Source organism: Echeneis naucrates, chromosome 12, assembly GCF_900963305.1.
Source record: "Echeneis naucrates chromosome 12, fEcheNa1.1, whole genome shotgun sequence".
Classification (NCBI taxonomy): Eukaryota; Metazoa; Chordata; class Actinopteri; order Carangiformes; family Echeneidae; genus Echeneis; species Echeneis naucrates.
In genome coordinates this window covers 15,745,325-15,764,784 of record NC_042522.1, presented here as the reverse complement: position 1 = coordinate 15,764,784, position 19,460 = coordinate 15,745,325, and the positions used below count along the sequence as shown (strand labels likewise).

General features: G+C 40.4%; 1 protein-coding gene across 3 annotated transcripts in view; it reads left to right on the top strand.

The window, feature by feature from the left end:
• Positions 1-10,840: 10,840 nt before the first annotated feature.
• Positions 10,841-19,460, top strand: part of dab2ipb (DAB2 interacting protein b) — a 79,357-nt gene continuing 70,737 nt past the window's right edge. For 2 of the 3 annotated variants that reach the window (XM_029515020.1, XM_029515019.1), the window contains exon 1: positions 10,841-11,468. In XM_029515020.1, coding sequence (XP_029370880.1) covers positions 11,345-11,468 — 124 coding nt within the window. In that variant the 5' untranslated portion in view covers positions 10,841-11,344. The remainder of the gene's footprint in view (positions 11,469-19,460) is intronic. The other variant, XM_029515018.1, reaches the window with a different exon arrangement.

Sequence of the window (19,460 nt, the reverse complement as noted above, 5' to 3'; positions counted from 1 at the left end):
AAGCAGGGGAAATAAACTCCAAAAGTTCTCCTTTCCCTCCACCTTACATCACTTCCTCTCATATAATGCCCGACTTCCCCACTTAGACCCCGACACACACAACAAACGCACATTCACACATTTCAGTAAGACTCTTTTGATGGCCGATTGTCAATCACAAAAACGGTTGTTTAAGATTGTTATGGTAAAATGGTTCAAATCAGACAAGTCGAGGTTGATACCTAATCTTAAATCACAACATTGAGGTTCTGCTGAGTTGATTCTCAGTTTTTTTTTTTTTTTTTTTTTGGGTACAACCAACTGGTGAAAACTGCACTGTCCCAGATAGTTGTGCTCCTCCTGTGTCCTGCCCCCAATCTCTCTGAATAGCCACGCAAACACACAAACATTCAGAAGCAGGAGGTGTACCTTTTGTCATTGGCCCTGCACCAATTTCACAAAGAAGCACAGCCAGCAAGAGAAGAAAATGAAGCTGTTAAAGAAGTCCAAATCTGCCCATTTCCTCCATTTGGCCTTCCTGATAGTTACCAATTCTGCAGAAGGACACAGGCGTGCACAAAAACACACCCACCTTGTGTCTGTGCTTGTGTGCTGGGGAGAGACACACTGAGATTGCTGTTTATAGCTCGGATGTGGATTCCCACACCAGATTACGTGTTACCAGTCAGAGGGATGACTAAACTTTCAGGTTGCATTCAGTGGCAAATACAATCCACTCTGCCTGCCTATTTTGATGTTTCTTTGTTTCACGTTGTCTCATGGGTACAGCTGTGTTTTGTGTGTGTCTGTTTACGCAGACATGTGAGCAGATTCCAATCAGATGAGTTATCCTCAGCGTGCTCTGCTGAAAGGGCTTTATGCCAACTCCATTTCCACACCAACAAGGAACTGAAATAGTGCAGCTCACCTCAATCAGCTGCTTAGGCTGTGAGGGTTTAACTAAATGAAACAAGCAGCAGGTTACCTTTGCAGTTCACTCACTCCTCTCAGAACATTTCCTATTCAGTTGACTGACATAGAGGAGCCATGTTGCCTTCTTAACTGGTCTTTCCCAGCAATGTGAAACCTAAAAATAGAATGAAATCCACTTTTATGGCATAAAGAGTTAATTAAGTTTTGTTAGCAACGAGTGATGAACAAGTTAACACTCCCTCCTGAAGATCAGGGAGTATATTCTCTTTTCAAAAGCATTTATTGGTGAATGAATCTATTGCATGCTATTGATTACATTTTCTCTATACACTAACTCAGATTGGACCAATGATTGAAAAAACAAATTCGTGAACGTTCTTGGAAGGCTTGTATTGTGAAGTAACATCTGTTGCGATGTATTCAAAGCAAGTGTAACAATCGAAGGAAGGAACTTACATTGGTATGGTAAGTTGGAGGAAGTTTACCATCTCTTTAAATAGTCAGAGTCTAAAGCCATGCTCGTGTTTTTTTTTGTTTTTTTTTTGGGGGTTTCTTACATTTGGCTCCGATCATGGCAGTGCTTGGAGCCAATGTAAAAAAAAAAAAAGAAATGATCACGAGATGATGATGAAGTCGGTAATCTTGAGGGTTGAAATAATGCATGAGCCAAATGTCATGGGAAACTATCAAATAATTTTAGAGTTCTCACTCAAACTCACAAATGCCAACTTCATGGAGGCGCTGATGGAAAAGTCAGGGGATCACCAAAGTCAGTAGGTTTCATCCTCTGAGGAGGAAGAACTTCTGTAGAAGCAAAGTAACACAACTCAAGACTTCTAATATCTGCAAGAAGGGAAGAAAATCCAAATGTGTGGAGGCTCCAGCAACAGCTGAAGTATAGAGAACGATTTTATAGACAAAGAACTTAACTGGCGTTTCTACCTCGCCACAAATGTCTGTGCACAATTTCATTGCTGTCCCCTGGGTAGTTGCTGAGGTATTTCAGCTTGGATCAAAGTGGTGGACTGACCAACAGACCAACATTGCCAGCCCATGTCATTATCATGGATGAAAAAAGAAACAATAGAAAATTGGGGCCAAAAATGTAGACGTCAAGAACGCTAGTATTCTGCAAGGATCACAACATAACTAAAAATCAGGCATGACAGTTTTAAGTGCATTTTGTTTTTTATCATCTTTCTGACACAGTCAGTTCTTCATAGACCCTACAGGTCAGCCTCGAAATTTCCCTGCAGGGAATTGAACACAGGTCAAGAGAATAAATTATTGTATGACTCGGGGGTACAATTTTCTCTTTGCCCTGGCCTGTTCTCCGTTAAAGGAGTGACAATAGTAAATATATTTTGAAGTGCGATTTTCTTTCTTTTGTATTTACTCTGACATGCTCGTTATGTGGTTCTTTCCAAGTCAAAGTATTATGTTGGATTTCAGTGGAGAAAATTTGAAGTAAAGCTATTTTTAAGAAAACTGCTTGAGCACTTATTATGGTGTATAGTGCACATGAATGGTAATTGTCACTGTATGGTGTTTTGAGAAGAGTGCTTCTATAAGATCCAGACCCTGGGCTCTCTGTCTGTGCTCATTTGTGTATTCATGCATGGTAATACTTGCGGTACATTGATTTACTGTAGCTGCTTCAATTACCGAGATGGACATGAGTGCTTGTATGCCAGACTGTGCATGCAGGTGAGAGCGCAATTAATGGTCAGCACATTTGCACTCATCAAAGGTCAGCGGTTGATGGATAGACGGGTTTTACAGCATGATTAATAGCCGGCTTCACTATTGCCTGTATCACTGCCAAATCCCCAGCCATGCTTCTTTAGTCTCACTCTGTGGGCCACTTAAATTTCACATGGCCATTTAACAAATTATGCCAATTGTTCATATGACAATGGAGTCTCTGCGGCTGAAAGGGAAGTAGTGACCCTTATGTGGGCTGACTACATTCCATAAATTCCAACAAAGGAACATAAAATGAAGTAAAATAAATGGGAAACAAGATCAGGTATTATCTTTATGTAAATGAGCTACAAATCATCACACCATTAATTTCATGTTATGTCTACCAACGTAGATGTAGGTCGTTTTGGTTGCACGTCTGCTTTGCTGCTGTGCAGTCTTGCGCAGTTGCAATGGGAACTTGAGTGAGCAAAGAAAAGAAAGTGAGCAATTAAACTAAAGAATGAGACATGGTGATTCTTTCTTAAAGTTACAAAGAGGGGGGGTAGCTGTAAAGGGTGGCAATAAAAACGGAGGAATGAACTAAGAGGAGGATAATTGAAGCACCACAGCTCCACTTTGGTAATGGCATGTTTCGTTACCTATAAAACTGGATTCCTGGCTCTCTCTGTCCTCTAATTTTTTTTTTCCTGCTTCTTTACAGTCCTGTCAGTGCAGAGACTGAAAAGAGCCTCAACGTATTATCTGCACAATATTTTAGCAGCTTGTTTAAGCCATCTTTAGCTATAATCAATTATAAATTAAGCAGGATTAGGCCGTCAGTAACATTCTAAAATCAATATTAAAGGAACTAGTACGATCTAAGAAAAAAAAATCTAGAGCTCACACTGGCCCTTGGTTTCAATTCATCATGGGAAACAGATTAAATTGCTGTTCAAGACAGCAGATGTGTGCTTTGTTTTGTTTCAGCTTTGTAGTCCAGCACTGCCATCGCTCTTGTAACATCAGGCTGTTGAAGTGATTTGAAATATTAGAAAGGTCTCCTGAAACAGTTCAACACTCAGTTCAGCTTTTATTCTTCCATCACTCTTCCATAGCATGCAGTTTGACTGGGGATTTGAAGGGGAGTTTCCATTTAAATTAAGTAAAAACAGGATTACCAAACGGAGATGAACAACACAAACCTGCTGTGATCTTACACAGCATTATGTGTGATTGTGCATGAATATGTGTGGGCCCTCCCCTGAGGGATCAATGAATTCTCTGTCTGTGTGTTTTGTGCAGGGATGAGCGCACAGATGTGAGTTTGTATGCAGCTTGAATTTGTCCAGTCTGTTTTTTTTTTTTTGTGTGTGTGTGTGTGTATTTTGTTTTTTTATTTTTTTTTTCTTCCTGGTAGTCGGTGTTTTTCTGTTCACAGTATATTTGCAAAGCAAGCGCTCGTTTGTTTGATCTTCACGGGATTGATTAGAGCAGATTCCCCTTTGTAAGCATTCACTTAAACGTCCACAACAGAATGTGAGCCATTCACACTATAATCCCGATATTGTCTCTTTGATGAGCATAGCACATGGCCTCATTGTGTGTTTACTCTGCCACCCGGTGTGTGTCAGTGTGGGAAAGTCTGCTGCTATGCTAGTTGAAGTAATGTTGGGAAGGAACATTAATAAGCTTACAATAATAATCATTGAATAAGAAACTTTCAGTATCTTAAATAAAAAGATATTTTTCCCGCCCCCATGCACATGCTTTAAATGCAAACATTCATCAGCAATTTCAGGTTAGACGTTGTTGGTATTGTCTAGCGTTTTATATCAAGAGGCGGTTCTGTGCTTGGTGAGGTAAACAGAGGTGCTGTTGGCAGAACGAGAGCTCACAGGATTCTCTCTCTCTGGTGTTAGCTGCATTATTCTGTTTTGTGGCTCTGTTGGGGCCTGTAAAATCTGAAGACCACCAGTGGTGGAGGAAGATAAGAAACTAGGTACATAACCACGGGAGATACCAATGGCTAAAACTAAATCCGCACAGGCAGCCTGCCAATGAGCAAGATTTGAAATAACCCAACGCCATTTGAGCAAGCCAACGATACTTGGAGGTATTGCGGCAGAAGTTTTCTCACAAATGGAGGTGAAGCGCTATTCTGTTTTGACATTGTTCTTCTCCAGCAGCTCCTGCACTTACCTTACGCAGCATTCTTCATCCCAGCAGTGAAGAGCATAGGATGAAGAATTGTGATTTCAGGCCGTTTTGCTGCCTCTGGGAATAAACAGCTCAACATCATGAAGAGTAAAATAAAGTATCTGACAAAATAATGTCAGAGTGGCTGTCTTGAAGTGAATCTACTACAAAATGGCTTAAAACTAAGAAAGCCTGCTAAACCTCTTGAAAGTGCTTGTTTGGGGTTATTGCTGATGTAGATGTGTTAAAAGAGAAGCAGAAGACCATAAATGTATGTGTTGTTAGTGGAAGCGGATCCTTTTTGACTTTTACTTGTGACTTAGATGATCACATCACCCTTTATGACCGATTCATGCTGAAAATTTGCTGATCTTGAGCGGTTTATATGCTTTTTTCTTTGTACTTTGCTGGTTACAAGTAGCTGACATGTGACTGTAAATGTGTTTATGCATGTATATATAATACAGTCATGGCATGGCAGCACATGAATGCAAATGTCTGCCGATGCCTTTGTGCCGTATAACCTTTGAAAACATCATTGCCCGGGGTCTTTCTGTGCTCAAGTGGTCACTTCATTAACGAGACCTGCCTCCCTGCCTCACTCCTTATTTGCGCACTTTATTCCTTTAATCATTGTGAAAAAATATCCCCCCCCCCCACCCGCCTCCTCCTCTATCTTGCATATCTGTTTGTCTCTGGCCAACAGTGTCACACAGACTCCTCTGTTCTCCTCTGTCTGTAGTCCTTTATAATGAGTTCTGCTTGGGACTAGGCATTCTGCAATTTGGCCTTTAGTCGGAGGCCAAGAGGGAGTGAGAAGCATGAATAAGAGGGCGAAGAAAAGACAGCATGGATAGATGGCACCAGTCTGTCACTATAGTAGCAGGAGTACTCAAGTACGGTCAAACTTCATATTTAGACAGATATTTGTTTTGTGCCTGTGAACTTTTAATGGCTCTCTCGAGATGTGGGAGCTCTCTGGAAAGCTCATAGTGCATTTCATCTATCTGACTATACATTCTATATGTACATATGATAAATCAAAAATATCACTACTCTGTTAATCCATCACTCCAGTGGACTCAAAAGTGCTTGTAAAATGTTTGATGTCGAAACATAGCTCTTGCTTTTGAGAAGCGTTTGAAATTGCAGTAGACACTGTGGTTAATTTCTTTAATGAGCATCCTTTTGCTGACAGGCAAGTCTTCTGCTTCTCCTTTTATTACGAATCATTTTTATTTGCAAGTAACGAGCAATTACACCGTAACTTTAAAGTATGATTCAAAAATGCGGAGTAGTTACTGTAAGAGACAGAAACAGGAACAAATGGAGGCACAGAGAAGTGGGATAGAGGAAGGTTTTGAAAACAATGAAAGAATGACTGTTTATCTATGTTTTATTTAGGCAATACACTTTTCTCTGAGTGTGTTTGCTGTTTCCATTCAGCTTCACTTAAATCCTCTTATAAGACTTTGCATGAAATGTTTCTTTCTTTTTGGATTTGGATCAAACTAACTATGCTTTTGCATTAGTTTAGTAGGTAAATTAAGGCTAATGTTAAAGTTTCATTTTTATATGTTTAATTTGTACAGTTTCACACTATTGACCTTCACCACAAACCAATTAAATTATGGTGACTGCTATTAACTGCATATGATTGACCAAAATGTCGCCAGTTTCATGCAACATTTTCTATTATTGAATGCAAATTCAAATGAACAACTTTTTTTTTTTTTTACTCGGTGTTCATGAATATCACTTTGTTACCTTCAACTGGCTTTGATTCTCATATTGGTATCTCTTTAATCCAGTCAAATGCACCACTTTCCTTGAGATGAAAATGTTTGCCTGAGAGCAGATATACCCCTCGTTTATCCGGTGTTAGAGAGGGGTCATCGATTTCTGCGTCTGTCTCATTGCCGTTTCTCCTTTTGGTGGATTAGATCAGATTACGAAGTGATTGGACGTTGCTAACACATTTTGATGGAGTGGGCATTTAGCCAGAGTGGAGCACCACTTTTTTTTTTTTTCTCCTGCTGTTTATTTCTTAATGTATCGCTTCATAACCAACAACAATGCTGTCCCTGATTAAGTATTGCACAGAAATTTTATTCACATTATCTGGATTTTGTGCTTGTCTTACATTTCAGTGTGACCCGATTCAGTAATTACAGATTCTGCCATGTCGCTGATCCACTTTCCCACACTGAGATTTATGGGTCTGTTTGTTAAAGCTCCCCCACTGTTTCACATAACTCGACTGATTGCCGTTTACATCACATGTATGTGATTGTTCTTTCCAGAAGGGGTCAGTATTGGTAAAGCTTTAGTCTTCTATTTGCCTCGGTCTCACTCCAAAGGCTATGTTGCTCTTAAACCTGTGTTTCTAATGACTATCGATCAAATGACTCAGGTTCTCTCCCTGAAACTAAACCTAAAGTTGAAAGTGATCAGTTATTTGAACAACATAATCTACAGTTATTAAAAGTAAATCAGTTCCTGCTTTCCATTTTTATAGCAATCCTGCTCGCCTTCATATCAATAATAAATTGAACATTGTGTGATTTTTTTTTTTTTTTTTTTTTTTAGGCTGATGTCAGGCAAAATAAAATATTATATTAAATTGATTTGGACTGTTTTTAAAATGGCTATTTTGAAAAGTATTCTGAAAGGCGTGTTCATTGAAAATAATACATAGATGAGTTAATCTTGAAAATAATTGTTAGTTACAGATCTGTCTGGATTCCCACGTAGCTTATCGTTCGCTTTTATCAGGAGAAGAGCGAGGGAGGTGAACTCCCTCCACTCTCACTTCTCTGCCTGACATCTTTAAGAGTTTCTTTCTGCAGCAGTGAATTTACTTTATTATGTTTATTAAAGTCAAGTTGTCTTTTAGAGGGTAAACTACTGTCTGCCCAAGGAGGTTCAAGGAGCAGTAGCTTTGGTGATCCATACTAATAAGTTTTCTCGGTTCCAGGCAACAAGGTTTTCCCAAACCCTCAATCCTTGAATCTTTATTGTCTCTTATCACATGCTGGTCTTCTCTGTTATTTTAGAGCCGTCTAATCCCAAAGACTCCCTCCAAGGTGTTTTGCTCTAATGGCAGGCTATATATCAGGTATAACAGCCAGCGTCTGCTTCATTTTGTGTGAGAGCCACCATCCACGCACACACACTATGGACTGAGCTGTGCTAAGAATCAATACATCTCTCTTTGTCTTTTTCTTTGCTCTTAAAATGGAATTAGTTCCATTTTCCCCTCAGCTGGATACCTCACCAGCCTTTCTAAGAAATCTCTTAGAGCTTTACAGATTTTTGGGACCTTTTCATTTCCAGCAATAAATCTGCTGAGTGTGTGTTGGATAGTGAAACTAGGGCAACACTGTGTTAAAGTATACAGTTGATCATGCATTGTGTTGCAAAATAACCTTGTATCTGATCTTTTTAAAGCGCTACACAATTAACTCTTTCAAGCATCATACAAAGTAGTGAAATGTTTTCTAACGGGCTTAACTTTTTTTCTCATTCTCTTTCTCTTTTGCTGCCATGTGTACCTGGCCCTCCACTCCGTTGTCCTCTTCAACAGGTAAGACGATTTTGTTTTCACTTACAATTTGAATCTTGATGTGCCGTTTTTGCATCGGCCTGTGAGGCTTTATTGTTTCTTAACTTTTTCCACTCAGCTCTCTTGAAATATCGACTCAGTATTTAGGCAATATTCAACATTTGTTAAGCAAAAAGGGCAAAATCAACAATGTGCAAGTCTCTCCCTTTAAAATGGTTTGCAGGCAGATAAATGTAATTTTAAAAAGGGCTAAAAGGCAAAAGGCCTTGTTGGGAACTATTTTCATTTGCAGTTTAATCTACATTTCTGCCCAAGTGAGCACTTATGGCAGCTTGACAGTGTTTATGGGGCCAATAGAAATAAACTGCCTCTGTCAGACAGTGTTACCTGGCGCAGCGCTGTGAGTCGCTACAGTTTGTGTTGTTGGATCTAAAAGCCAAAAGCAGCTTTAGCATTCGAACTTTGGTCCTTCCCAGTGAAGGAATACAATATTTACTTGATTGCTATCCGGATCTTTGATTTCATTGTGGTCTGTTTAGTATATACCAACATTATTTTTCATCTGACAGTACAACATTCGCGGTGCCGGGCATCACCGATGATGGGCGCACCTTTCCCCTTTGACACAGCCACTGGCATTCACGTTGAAACAAAAGCCTGCAGTTTACTTTACCTCCCCCCCCCCCACCCCTGACCTTTTTTTGGCCCTTTCACTGCTCACTGGTGTTTTTGTCGTGAAGCAATGGGAGGCAAGCAGACAGAGTCGAACTCTGCATGACCCCGATTCTTCGGTCCGACTCCTAAACTGTCAAAGAAGAACTTATTATAGGTTGTTATTCCCACCGTGGCTATCAACCAGACAAGACAAATCAGCCTGCTAGGTAATTACGAAGGTTGTGTGGCTTCACATGAGTGTCCCTTTTGTGTGCAAATAGCACACGAGCTCAGTTGTAACTTTAATTTGTGCGCGTTCATGTAACATTGCAGTCAAGGTCTTTAAATCCAGAACCACTGCGTGTAAATCACTAGATTCTCCCCCAGTAAAGACACGTTAACAGTGTTTTCAGGGTGTTTCATGAACTCAGCTGCAGCAGCATGATGCCTGGATTCCTTTAGATTCCCTCTGCTGCCTGGCACGAGGCTCTGATTTGCTCAGGAGTCATGTGCACCTACAAATGATCCCACTAAATGCTCCCTACGGGACGAGGGGAATATTCAAGCCCATGTTAGAGACATGTACAGACAGTGCTGAATTCTTTCACCGGGAGTTTATGGGCTGAGATAATGACTAAACAGCATGTAGCATTATGGCCCCCACTGCTCTCACTAGCAACAGGCAGTATCGCAGTGAACAACTGAGCAGCCGTACAGTGAAGGAGAGTATGAACGAAATGGAGAGGAAAACTGATTTCACAAGGATATTTAATCATCTTTTTTTTTTTTTACGTCTACATTTTCCAAATACAATTTTGTTACCGCCAACGTAATTTTTATTTTCACCAAAAACAAACATTCCACTCACCGTCATGGCCTTCATCAGTGTTTGTTGACTGGAATAATAATGTTGCCAACTTGGATTACTTTATTTCACACTGGTTTCCCCAACAAAAAGACAATGAGATATTTAGATTGCCTTTTGATGACTGCAGAAATGAAGATCTGCTACAAACAAAGCTTTGTGATACTTCCAAGTTTTGTGTAACACCATCTAATGTCAAGTTGTAAAGAAATCACACCACCAGTAGGTGACTTCATCTTCACCAGCATTTTGTTTTCATATTTGGCGCGATGATGTTTCATCTTTTGAGAAAACCACGGCGCACTATAATGTGTGGATTTAATCAGATCACTTTTTATATCATCCCACTGTTGGACAGATGTTCACAGATCACTTTATTTTTCTTTTTTTTTTTTTTTGTTAGGTCAGGATCATTGTGTGAAAAGCATGACAATGCTTACCCCCACTGTGGTAACACATGCGCTTCATTGTGTGGAGTTGTGGACTATGGTCCATCTGCCTGACCCCCCTCCTTCAGAGCACATTCTGATTGGCTCGTTGTCACTCTTAACAGCCATTTACATCTGTTTTTGATAGGCTGTCTGTCCCTACCATGCCTTCCCTGCTAGGGAGGCAAATTAAAGTGGTTAAGTTGTAAAACCTGGATTGTGATGGAGCCTGAGACTGGACCAGGATTCAGTGGGAAGGAGGCGGCGGTAGGGAGATTTGTTTATTAATTTATTTTCCAAAAACTCAGACTTGTTTACAGAATCCGATGCCATCTTATCTGTGAGTCTGAAATAGAATAGCTTTGATGGAGGGAAGAAAGACGTCCTGTTTTCTGATAGCGTGAGTCTTTTTGAGTCCGTTCCGCCGACAAGCTCGTCTGTGCATGTTTTCAGTTTTGCCCAAACTTTTTCTCCCGTTGTTCTCAAATACATAGTGCACTCTCTGTTTCTCTGTTACACACTCTCACACGGAGTCACCCGGTTTAAGCATAGTGGTCCTGCGTGTGCATACCTGTGTTACAAGAGATTCACTTTCTGTATGAAACAAAGGGAGTCTCTCTGTCTAAAATTCCTTCAGTGCACTGCTGCACTGGGAACAAGAACAGCTTTCCTGTCATTCAGGATACACACTCACAGTATTCCGGACATCATGCCTTTGGGATCTTGCTGTGGGAAACTTTGAGGGGGGAGTGTTCAAAGGTGGAGCAGACGTCTGAGCTTGTAGGACAGGACACAAGCATTGAACAGAAGTGGATGTTTTGTTGCTCTCCAGTGGGAAGTTGTTTCATAATGGAGTGGATTTGAGCCTGACACAATCCATGTGGATTAAAAACATAAGTAGATGTGAGAGTCTGCTGGAGGACTCCTAAGTGAAGTTGGTGATACACAGAACTTTTGCTGGGAGTTTATCTGCAGATTCAAGAGGACTTGTTTTCAGTGCCACAGTGATATTTTGTCTGCGGAGTGGGAGCTAAGACTATGGCTGGAGTCATTAGGAAGGGATCTGGGAGACCCTCTTACTACTACAGATTCCTGGGCAAGTCCCGACTGCAGCGTCAGCGAAGCCGGTCCCGCAGCCGCACCAGACCGTCTGCCAGCAGGGGTAATAAATACTATACTGCTAAAAAAGTTCACCCTTCAGGAGCATTAGTATGTACCCAAGTTACATGTCCAGGATACTGCAGCGATGGTGTTCCTGGACTGTGCTGCAGCTTCAGCTAGTGAAGGCGACAAGCAATGTGGCCAACACTTTTAGTGAAAGTTTTTCTTATTTTGATTAGCAGGCTCATATTTGTGTTCATGGTGTGGTCTTAATGAGAGGGGGCACTTCCTCTTTAAAAAAAACTGTCCATTTGCTGTAGGGGAAGTATTTCTGTGGTTACATTATCTTTATAACCCAGGGCAACACTCCACTGTTGTTGATTTGTTTCTGCTGCGGTGTATGTTCATGGGAGACAGAGTGCGATGACAGTTTGGCGTCACTATTCGCAAGGTGATGCTGCTCTCAATTCACACTACCAACACTTGACTGCTCACAGCTCCACCCAGATCAGCTGCTTTGCTTGTGAATATTTTGGTTCTTAGCAACCAAGAAATTCAGTTTGTTCATCGCCTACACTGCAAAAAGACTTGTTTTTTTTTGTCACTCCATCTTCTCCATCACTTTGTTCTTCATTTTGCTGTTTTTCTGCCTCTCAGTACAGTCGTACTTTCACTGAAGGCAGCGGTTTAGCTGCAAGGTTATAGCGATAAGTCTGCCCTCAGGGTTTATCTCAAAGTTGCTTGCATCGGGAGGAAAAAGAAGTAGCTATGAAATCTTAGGCAAATTGATTTCATTCCAAGTGAACTGTTGAAACTTGCCAAGCAAGACATTAAGTAGATTGCATTTCCGTTGCGTTCTCGCTGTGGATATGATGCAAAAAGGACAAACAGTTTACACAGGAAAACATCAATCTTGTTTTATCTGAAGCTGAAACTGCCTGTGTTATATTTTTCTCATTATTATTATTATTATTATTATTATATTAATAAGAAACAAGTGATGTGATTAAATGGTGTCTCGTATTGCAAGAGACAAACAAAACCGGAAGTGCTTGACTTAGTGAAGTTGCCCGGTTGGTCTGGCTTTACTTTGCTTCTCTAGCTGATGAAAGAGGTGCTTTGAAGTCTGCCCCCCCCACCCCATCATTCAGTTCTCAAAAGACCACACACACATGCATTACAGCGTATATACAACAACACACAAACACACTCAGCCTTGATCTTTGTGGCTGAGCGCCTTCACAAAAACCTTTGCACACTACACATTAACAGAGGAACGGACAGATCACTCCTACATGAAGAAGACGACCTTTAGCACCTGTTAATAGCATCATGCTGATTTTTGAAGTATTACAGCTCACTTTACTGTACTTTAAAAAGACAATTTCAAGACTAGTGTATTTAAAAGATCATTATGTGCATGAATTGGCAGAAACGCATGTCTAGAAGAATTATTCATTATTATTATTAATAATTGAATCATTAGACAGCAAGCAATTATTTAAACTGCATACAATGTTGTTATAAAGCCTGTTGCTATGTTTGGATTTACACCATTGCCAGTGCTATTGTTGTGCTACTTTTGTTTTCTATCCAGAAACAATATTCAACAAGTGACAGATGTTCTAAGGTAGCTTGAACTGTTGGTAATCCAGATAAATTTGTTAGCCATTAGAAATGTAGCACCTGCTACAAAGAAAAATGAGTGTGATTATTTCTAAGGAGGAAACCTGGTTGCTGCCAAAATAAATAAAAAATAAAAACCTGATTACACATTCAAATTCTAAAACTCACACAGAAAAAATGAGGGACTTGCAAGTGTAAAGTGCAGTTAAATTGGGTTTTTTCTTGTAGCAGTTTATGGAAACCTGACCAGGGCTGAAAACTTGTGACTTTCATTGGTTACCAGAAACTGAACTCCAGAATGAAAGCTACATTTCCTCTGGATCATCGGGAGGAGTAAAGATAAACCTGTTGATCTCACAACTTTGTGAAGCTGCTAAGTGGCTAAAACTAGAAAATGTCAATGAGCGTTACAGTTACATGTAAGCATGGTCAGGGAAAAAAAAAAAACAAAAACAGTTTTTACCAAAGGAAAATAAGACTAATCCGCCTCAAACTCAGGCTTCCTGTCAACATGACACTGGAGAAGCCAAATCATTAGGGAACGCGCACAATAGCCCATTTTCAGTGGTCTGAAACACAATGAATGTTGTGTAAATGAATATTTTTATATAAATCTTTACAGCGTTTTGCAACAACACAAACTATTCGGATATGTCAGTAATGTAGTGGAATGGCGCAGACAAAACAGTCATAGTCTGCATATGTTTGAAATGAGGTTTGTCAGGAGATAAAATAAACATCTCAAGAAAACATGTCCATGTGCCTGCAGCCACAGTAGGAGATGTGATTCTGTGGAAGTGCATCTCCCTCAAGAGGCTGAGGCGAACTGTACGAAAAGGGTACAGATGTGAGTTTATCTGGAGGAAGTCACTGCGGCCCCTCTTCAGTACACACTGCCACTGGGACAGATCGGGTAGCAGTTGTGTGAGTTCATGTGTTATTGTTTTCTCAGCGTGTCAGCGGTGCGTGTCTGTGCGTCGTTATCAGGTCATGGAAAAACTTCTATCAGTTCATTTCACCCCCGCACTGCCGCCGATTCCATTTCCCCGTCTTTCACTGGGGTTAGTGACATTTACATAAAGAACGAGTGCTTATCTCAGAGAGAGACAAGCAGAATTGGCGAGAGCTGTAATGTCTGATGTGACTTGTTTTGCTGACGTGTTTTGAAATTCAGGATACAATCATCTGTCTTTTTCTGTCTACACCGCCATAGCCTTTGTATAATAGCTCACAATTGTGAAGAGGCCTCCATGGAAAAGTTGCCTTTGCTCTGCAGTTGCAAAGTTTTCTTATTCCTTGGAGGGAGACATTTATTGGAAAAGTTAGATCTGTGAAAAAATTGCTGCCTTATATATCTTGCCTCAGTTTGCCTGGCATCGCAGTTGTCATTGGATCGACTGCACTGAGCACCATTTATGTAAAGTTTGTGCTTTTCTCCCCTCCTAGAAACACAACCTAAATCGCTGGTCATTACTTGGCAGAAGCAATTTGCAGCTTTTCTTTTCCAATTGTTTTTAGTTTATATCTTCTGACCTGTAGTCTTCCCAAACACTAACTGACAAGAGTGTTACGAAGGTGAAAACACACACGCTTATCGCATTGTCCTTCTAGATCACATTAATTGCTTTCCTCAAAGATCAAACACATTTCTAACTTTCCTCTTATAAAGTATGAAATTATGAAAAGTTTTATTCTAGTAAATTAACCCCAATGGTTAATTTTGTGATAGTCTTTAAAGGGGTTATGTTGGGCCATTCGTTGACAGTCAGGTTAGATGTTTCTCTTTGCCTCCGGTCTGTATGCTAAGCTAAGTTAGCCATCTGGTTTTAAATTCATATTGAACTAATGGAAATGAGTGATAATACTCATCTCATCTTGTACCTGAGAAGAGCGTGAATATTCCAAATTCTTATACTTCGATGAGTAAAACACTCAGACTTTAGCAGACTCAACTGGTTTTGCTAAGTCTTTGTTTTCATCCTTATCACATATGATCTCTTAAAAAGCTTTACGGGTCCACATCTAGAATGGTTATTTTTAAACATCTACAAAAAACCAAAACGGCCAAAATTACAGGAAAAGGATGGTAAAACTGGAAGAATCTTTAACAGGGGAAGTTAAACTGCGCTAATAATAGAAACAGAGTCAATGATTATATTAAGATTATATTATTATTATTATCAAAGATTATATTAATTGTAATTTAGGTAGACCATGAAAATCTCTATAGGATTAATCTAAGGAAAGTAAATGCACCAAAATAAGCTTTTTTACACTCTTTAACCTTTAAATTGACTGCTCTGTAAGTGAAGTAAACATGAAAAAAAAAAAAAAAAAAACAGGATCTCTTGCTCTCAGCTTGTAAGAAGGTGTTTGAACTATTCAATAACAACTTAATAATGCATTTCCACTGACAGGTACTGCATGTAATGTGATGTAACATTCTCAACGGGTCATTAGCAACAAACGCTTTTCATCTCAGCGACGGCACATGCTTATTTTTTCGTCTGGTTGTTTATGATGTAGCCAGATTTTAGTCTCGCTCTGTGTGTGTGTGTGTGTGTGTGTGTGTGTGTGTGTGTGTGTGTGTGTGTGTGTGTGTGTGTGTGTGTGTGTCGTCATGGCTGATGGGAAGTGAGGGCAGAATTCAGACGGATAGATGGGGAAACGTATACAGAAGAACATGGACAAACATAATGACTCAGTTTACCGACACTTGGGAATACAGGAAGGCTGGAAAGGAGTCTGGATTAATCAAGAATCACAGTGATGATGTAGTTAAAATATTAATAGGATGGAGAGATCAAGTTCAGACCGTAACTTCATTGTCAGAGAAATCACTTTTCCTGTTTTCCCTCAAGCAGATTAGCTCTTTGATCTGTTTTTACAGTTTGTGCCAGAGCATCCTCTTTGTGATTAAGGTTGTGTTTTAGTGAAACAAACACCTCACCAATCAACATAGACAACTCATTCTTTGAACATTTTCATTTAATTTTCAGCATATACAATCAGAACAGTGGGCGGGCGACGACATGAGATAAGAAAATAAAAATAAAAAAGATATTATAATTAGATCCTCAGGATGAGAAGTGAAAATTGTAATCATTTTGCCTCTGAGATCATATAATGGGAAGAAGAGACATGAGACGGAGGGCAGAGACAGTTAATGTAGCAATCGAGCAGTCAAGTGAAACCGCCACAACTATCCATGTCATCTCAATGTTTAACCCGGGATTACCTTCTGATCTTTGTCACATTTCTGGAGCCTGTATCCTTGTCTACCCTTCTTCCCCTTCAGCCTGGTGAATCACAGAGATGGGCCAGATGACGCAGTGCTTCCGAGTAGCAAAAGGAGTCCAATAACAGAGGGACAGGTGCAGCCTAATACCCCTTAATCCGGAGATATCCAGTCAGATTACACAACAGAGTCAGGGACCAATTTTGGAGAAATTGCTTTAGAACTATTGGAGATCATTTCCATAGTTCACCCTGAATACAGCTGGTCGATGCAAAGTGGGGAGGATGTGCATGTAAGCTTTGTTGTTTTCAAACATGCACTTATAGATGCAACACAGACAAGTTTGGAAAGCCAATAATGCCATGATGTCATTATATGACATTCATTCGGTTTGTTTAGTAATTGTTATCCTTACCTCGGCCAAAAAGGCACTATTTTCTGAGCTCTATGAAATTTTTTGAAATCAGAAGTATATTCAGACTTGCGTACATCCCAAGAAAATGCATCAACAGGAGCTTCCAGCCTGTCGCGTGTCATTTTCAAATGTTAAAAACTGGCACCAGGTCCGCAAGTTGTGTTTTCCTCATATCTGCGTGTCTGCAAGTGGATATTATTCAAGTTAACAGGCAGCATCGCAGGAATGCTGCTGTCATGTCGCCCTCTGCACAAACACATACTTCCTCCTTCAGCACCCCTCCACCCCTCCTCCTCTGCCCCTCTCCTCTGACTTCCCAAAACACACTGCAGACAAAGGCATTCATGTGCCAAACTATGTCATGAAAGCAGAGTCCTTCTCTCTAGATCAAACTTGAATATACTTGTATTGGTGGACAAAAATCCGGCTAAACTCAACCTGGGAAGCACTGCTGCTTGGCGTTTCCTATATTTGTACTTTGGCACGGTTTATCACGCAACTTTTACAGGTTTAAGGGATTCTAGATCATTTTAGCATAAATTAGAATTCATAAATTCTATTCTATTATCCCTGAATCAACTAATGTTTGCCAGAAGTTAAGTAACTGTTGACCGTGTCCGTACCAGCGATTGTCGTCGGATGAAATGATTCTCCTTTACTACATCGCGCCTGCCAAGTTGATCCAAGGAGACGGAGAAGCACCTCTTTATCACCCCATCATCTCTCCACTGAGTAAATACCAGCTCTCTGGGGTCAAAAGTCCAGTGCTTTCCTCACAGTTCAGCGTTAACACATTACAGTCTCTGTGTACACATACAAGGAAACGCTCTCTCCATCTCTGTCTCACACACACACACACACACACACACACAACACAACACAACACCAAGTGTCACACTAAAGCGCGACAATTGCTTACAGTGCAATGATGCGTCTGGGTGGGCCTCCATGGTAACCTCCTTTAGATGGATAAATGTCCAGCTGGGGGTCTGAAAGACTGTGACTAATGAGACTGTGTCCTCTGACACACACAAAAAAAAAAACTCTGTCTGGCAGGTTGCTCTTTGATTGACATTAACACACATTTGATATTGGAAACTCAGATGGGCCTGTATTGCAGCTCTATCAGTGAGTCAGAACAAGTTCGAGTTGCCTCGTACTTGAGGAGAAAAAAGAAAAGTGATGTATTTTTGAAGGAAGGAGGACCAGAGGCGTGATGGACGAGGAGAAGATATTCCTCCAGGTAGAAAGAACACAGTAAACACAGCTTGACAGCCTGTGTTTTTTGATTTTTTTTTTTTTTTTTTTGTGCAATTCATCAGCCAGCAGAGAGTATATTTGTGTTTGAACTTCCCTCTGCTTTTATCTTCTGTCAAAACACAAGAAATCTGCGTTCTCTGTGGATGCTATTTTTCAGCCCTGAAAGCATAGAGTTATTGAAATGCCAACACATGCTGCTCTCGATAACAGGATCCTTTATAACAGTCTCTATTCTTTCACTCAGGTTGGATTATTTTTATATCTTCTTCAAATGCACACGATAAGGCAACTTTAATTGGTGTCTTATATGTTTCTGGCTCAAGGCTTGGTTTTCCAGCTCATTGCGTTGCCATTTGGGTTCACCATCGTCTCTCATAGTGCCCTTTTTGTCCACGACGCAAAGCTCTTTGAAGCAAATAAAGCTATTGAAAAAACTCAGTCAATATCAAAAAAGGAGGAGCTAAAAGGGGTGAGAGTTGGAGGTACTTTCTCCGGACAGTCAGAAATAGATCAAAGACCTGAAACTACTGCTTGATGCTGAATGTGTAAATAACAAACTTTCCTGTCTGTCCTTTCAAGCTAAAAGGCAGTTGTGATGTTACGACGGCCTGCAAGAGGACCAAAAACAGTTTCATGCTAGCCCACACTGACATATTTACGCGATTATGTATGCGTGTGCAGAGATAAAAGTCAGCGGCGTAAGTTCAGCCGCGCAACAAATGCATTCATGTTTATAGTGAGCACGACGTGCTGCAGTGAAAAACTGGTTTTCCTGTAAAAACAAATCTACATTGAATTCATAAAGTGGACAAAATCAGCCATCAAGCAGTCAGGGAAATGATCACACGACATAACGGAGTGTAGATACTTCGAGCCGCTAACACCTGTAGGCGCAATAAATACAACTCTCCTTTAACAACCTTTCTGAATTATCTCTGGTGTCACAGAGTTGTTTCGCAAAGCCAGCTCCTCAACCAGTGATAGATTGGAGCAGCCACCGCGGCTGACAGAAGAACAATTTGAGTTTAGGGGGCTAACCATTACTATTATTAATGTTATTTTCATGATTTATATCAGCAATTTGACAGTCATAGTAGAAATAAGATGTTACACTCTTGTTTTCCTTGTCTGTCCTCCATCAGTATTTGTGAGACGTTACTACCTGCTTGTCTGGCGTGCTGTTTCTCTGCTCACCTCCTGCATGAATCAGTAATACTATTTTTGTCCTGTTTGTCTGGCCTGAACAGCAACTGGCAAAATTCTTGAGAATACTGGACGACGCAGTTTTCAAAAGCGGGAGGAGCTTTGAACCTTTCTTCTGCCACACTCATTGACAGCTGGATTTCTTTATTTATTTATTTACTTTTTTTTTTTTTTTTAAATATCCTGTGCTGGCGAGGTCTGAGAGGAAGGAAAGGTTAGCTGGCACTGGCCGCTGCGAGGAGTACGCCTGGTGGGGAAACGCTGAGGAAATATGCAGTCTGACCTGTATTGATGAATGTTAATGGTAATGG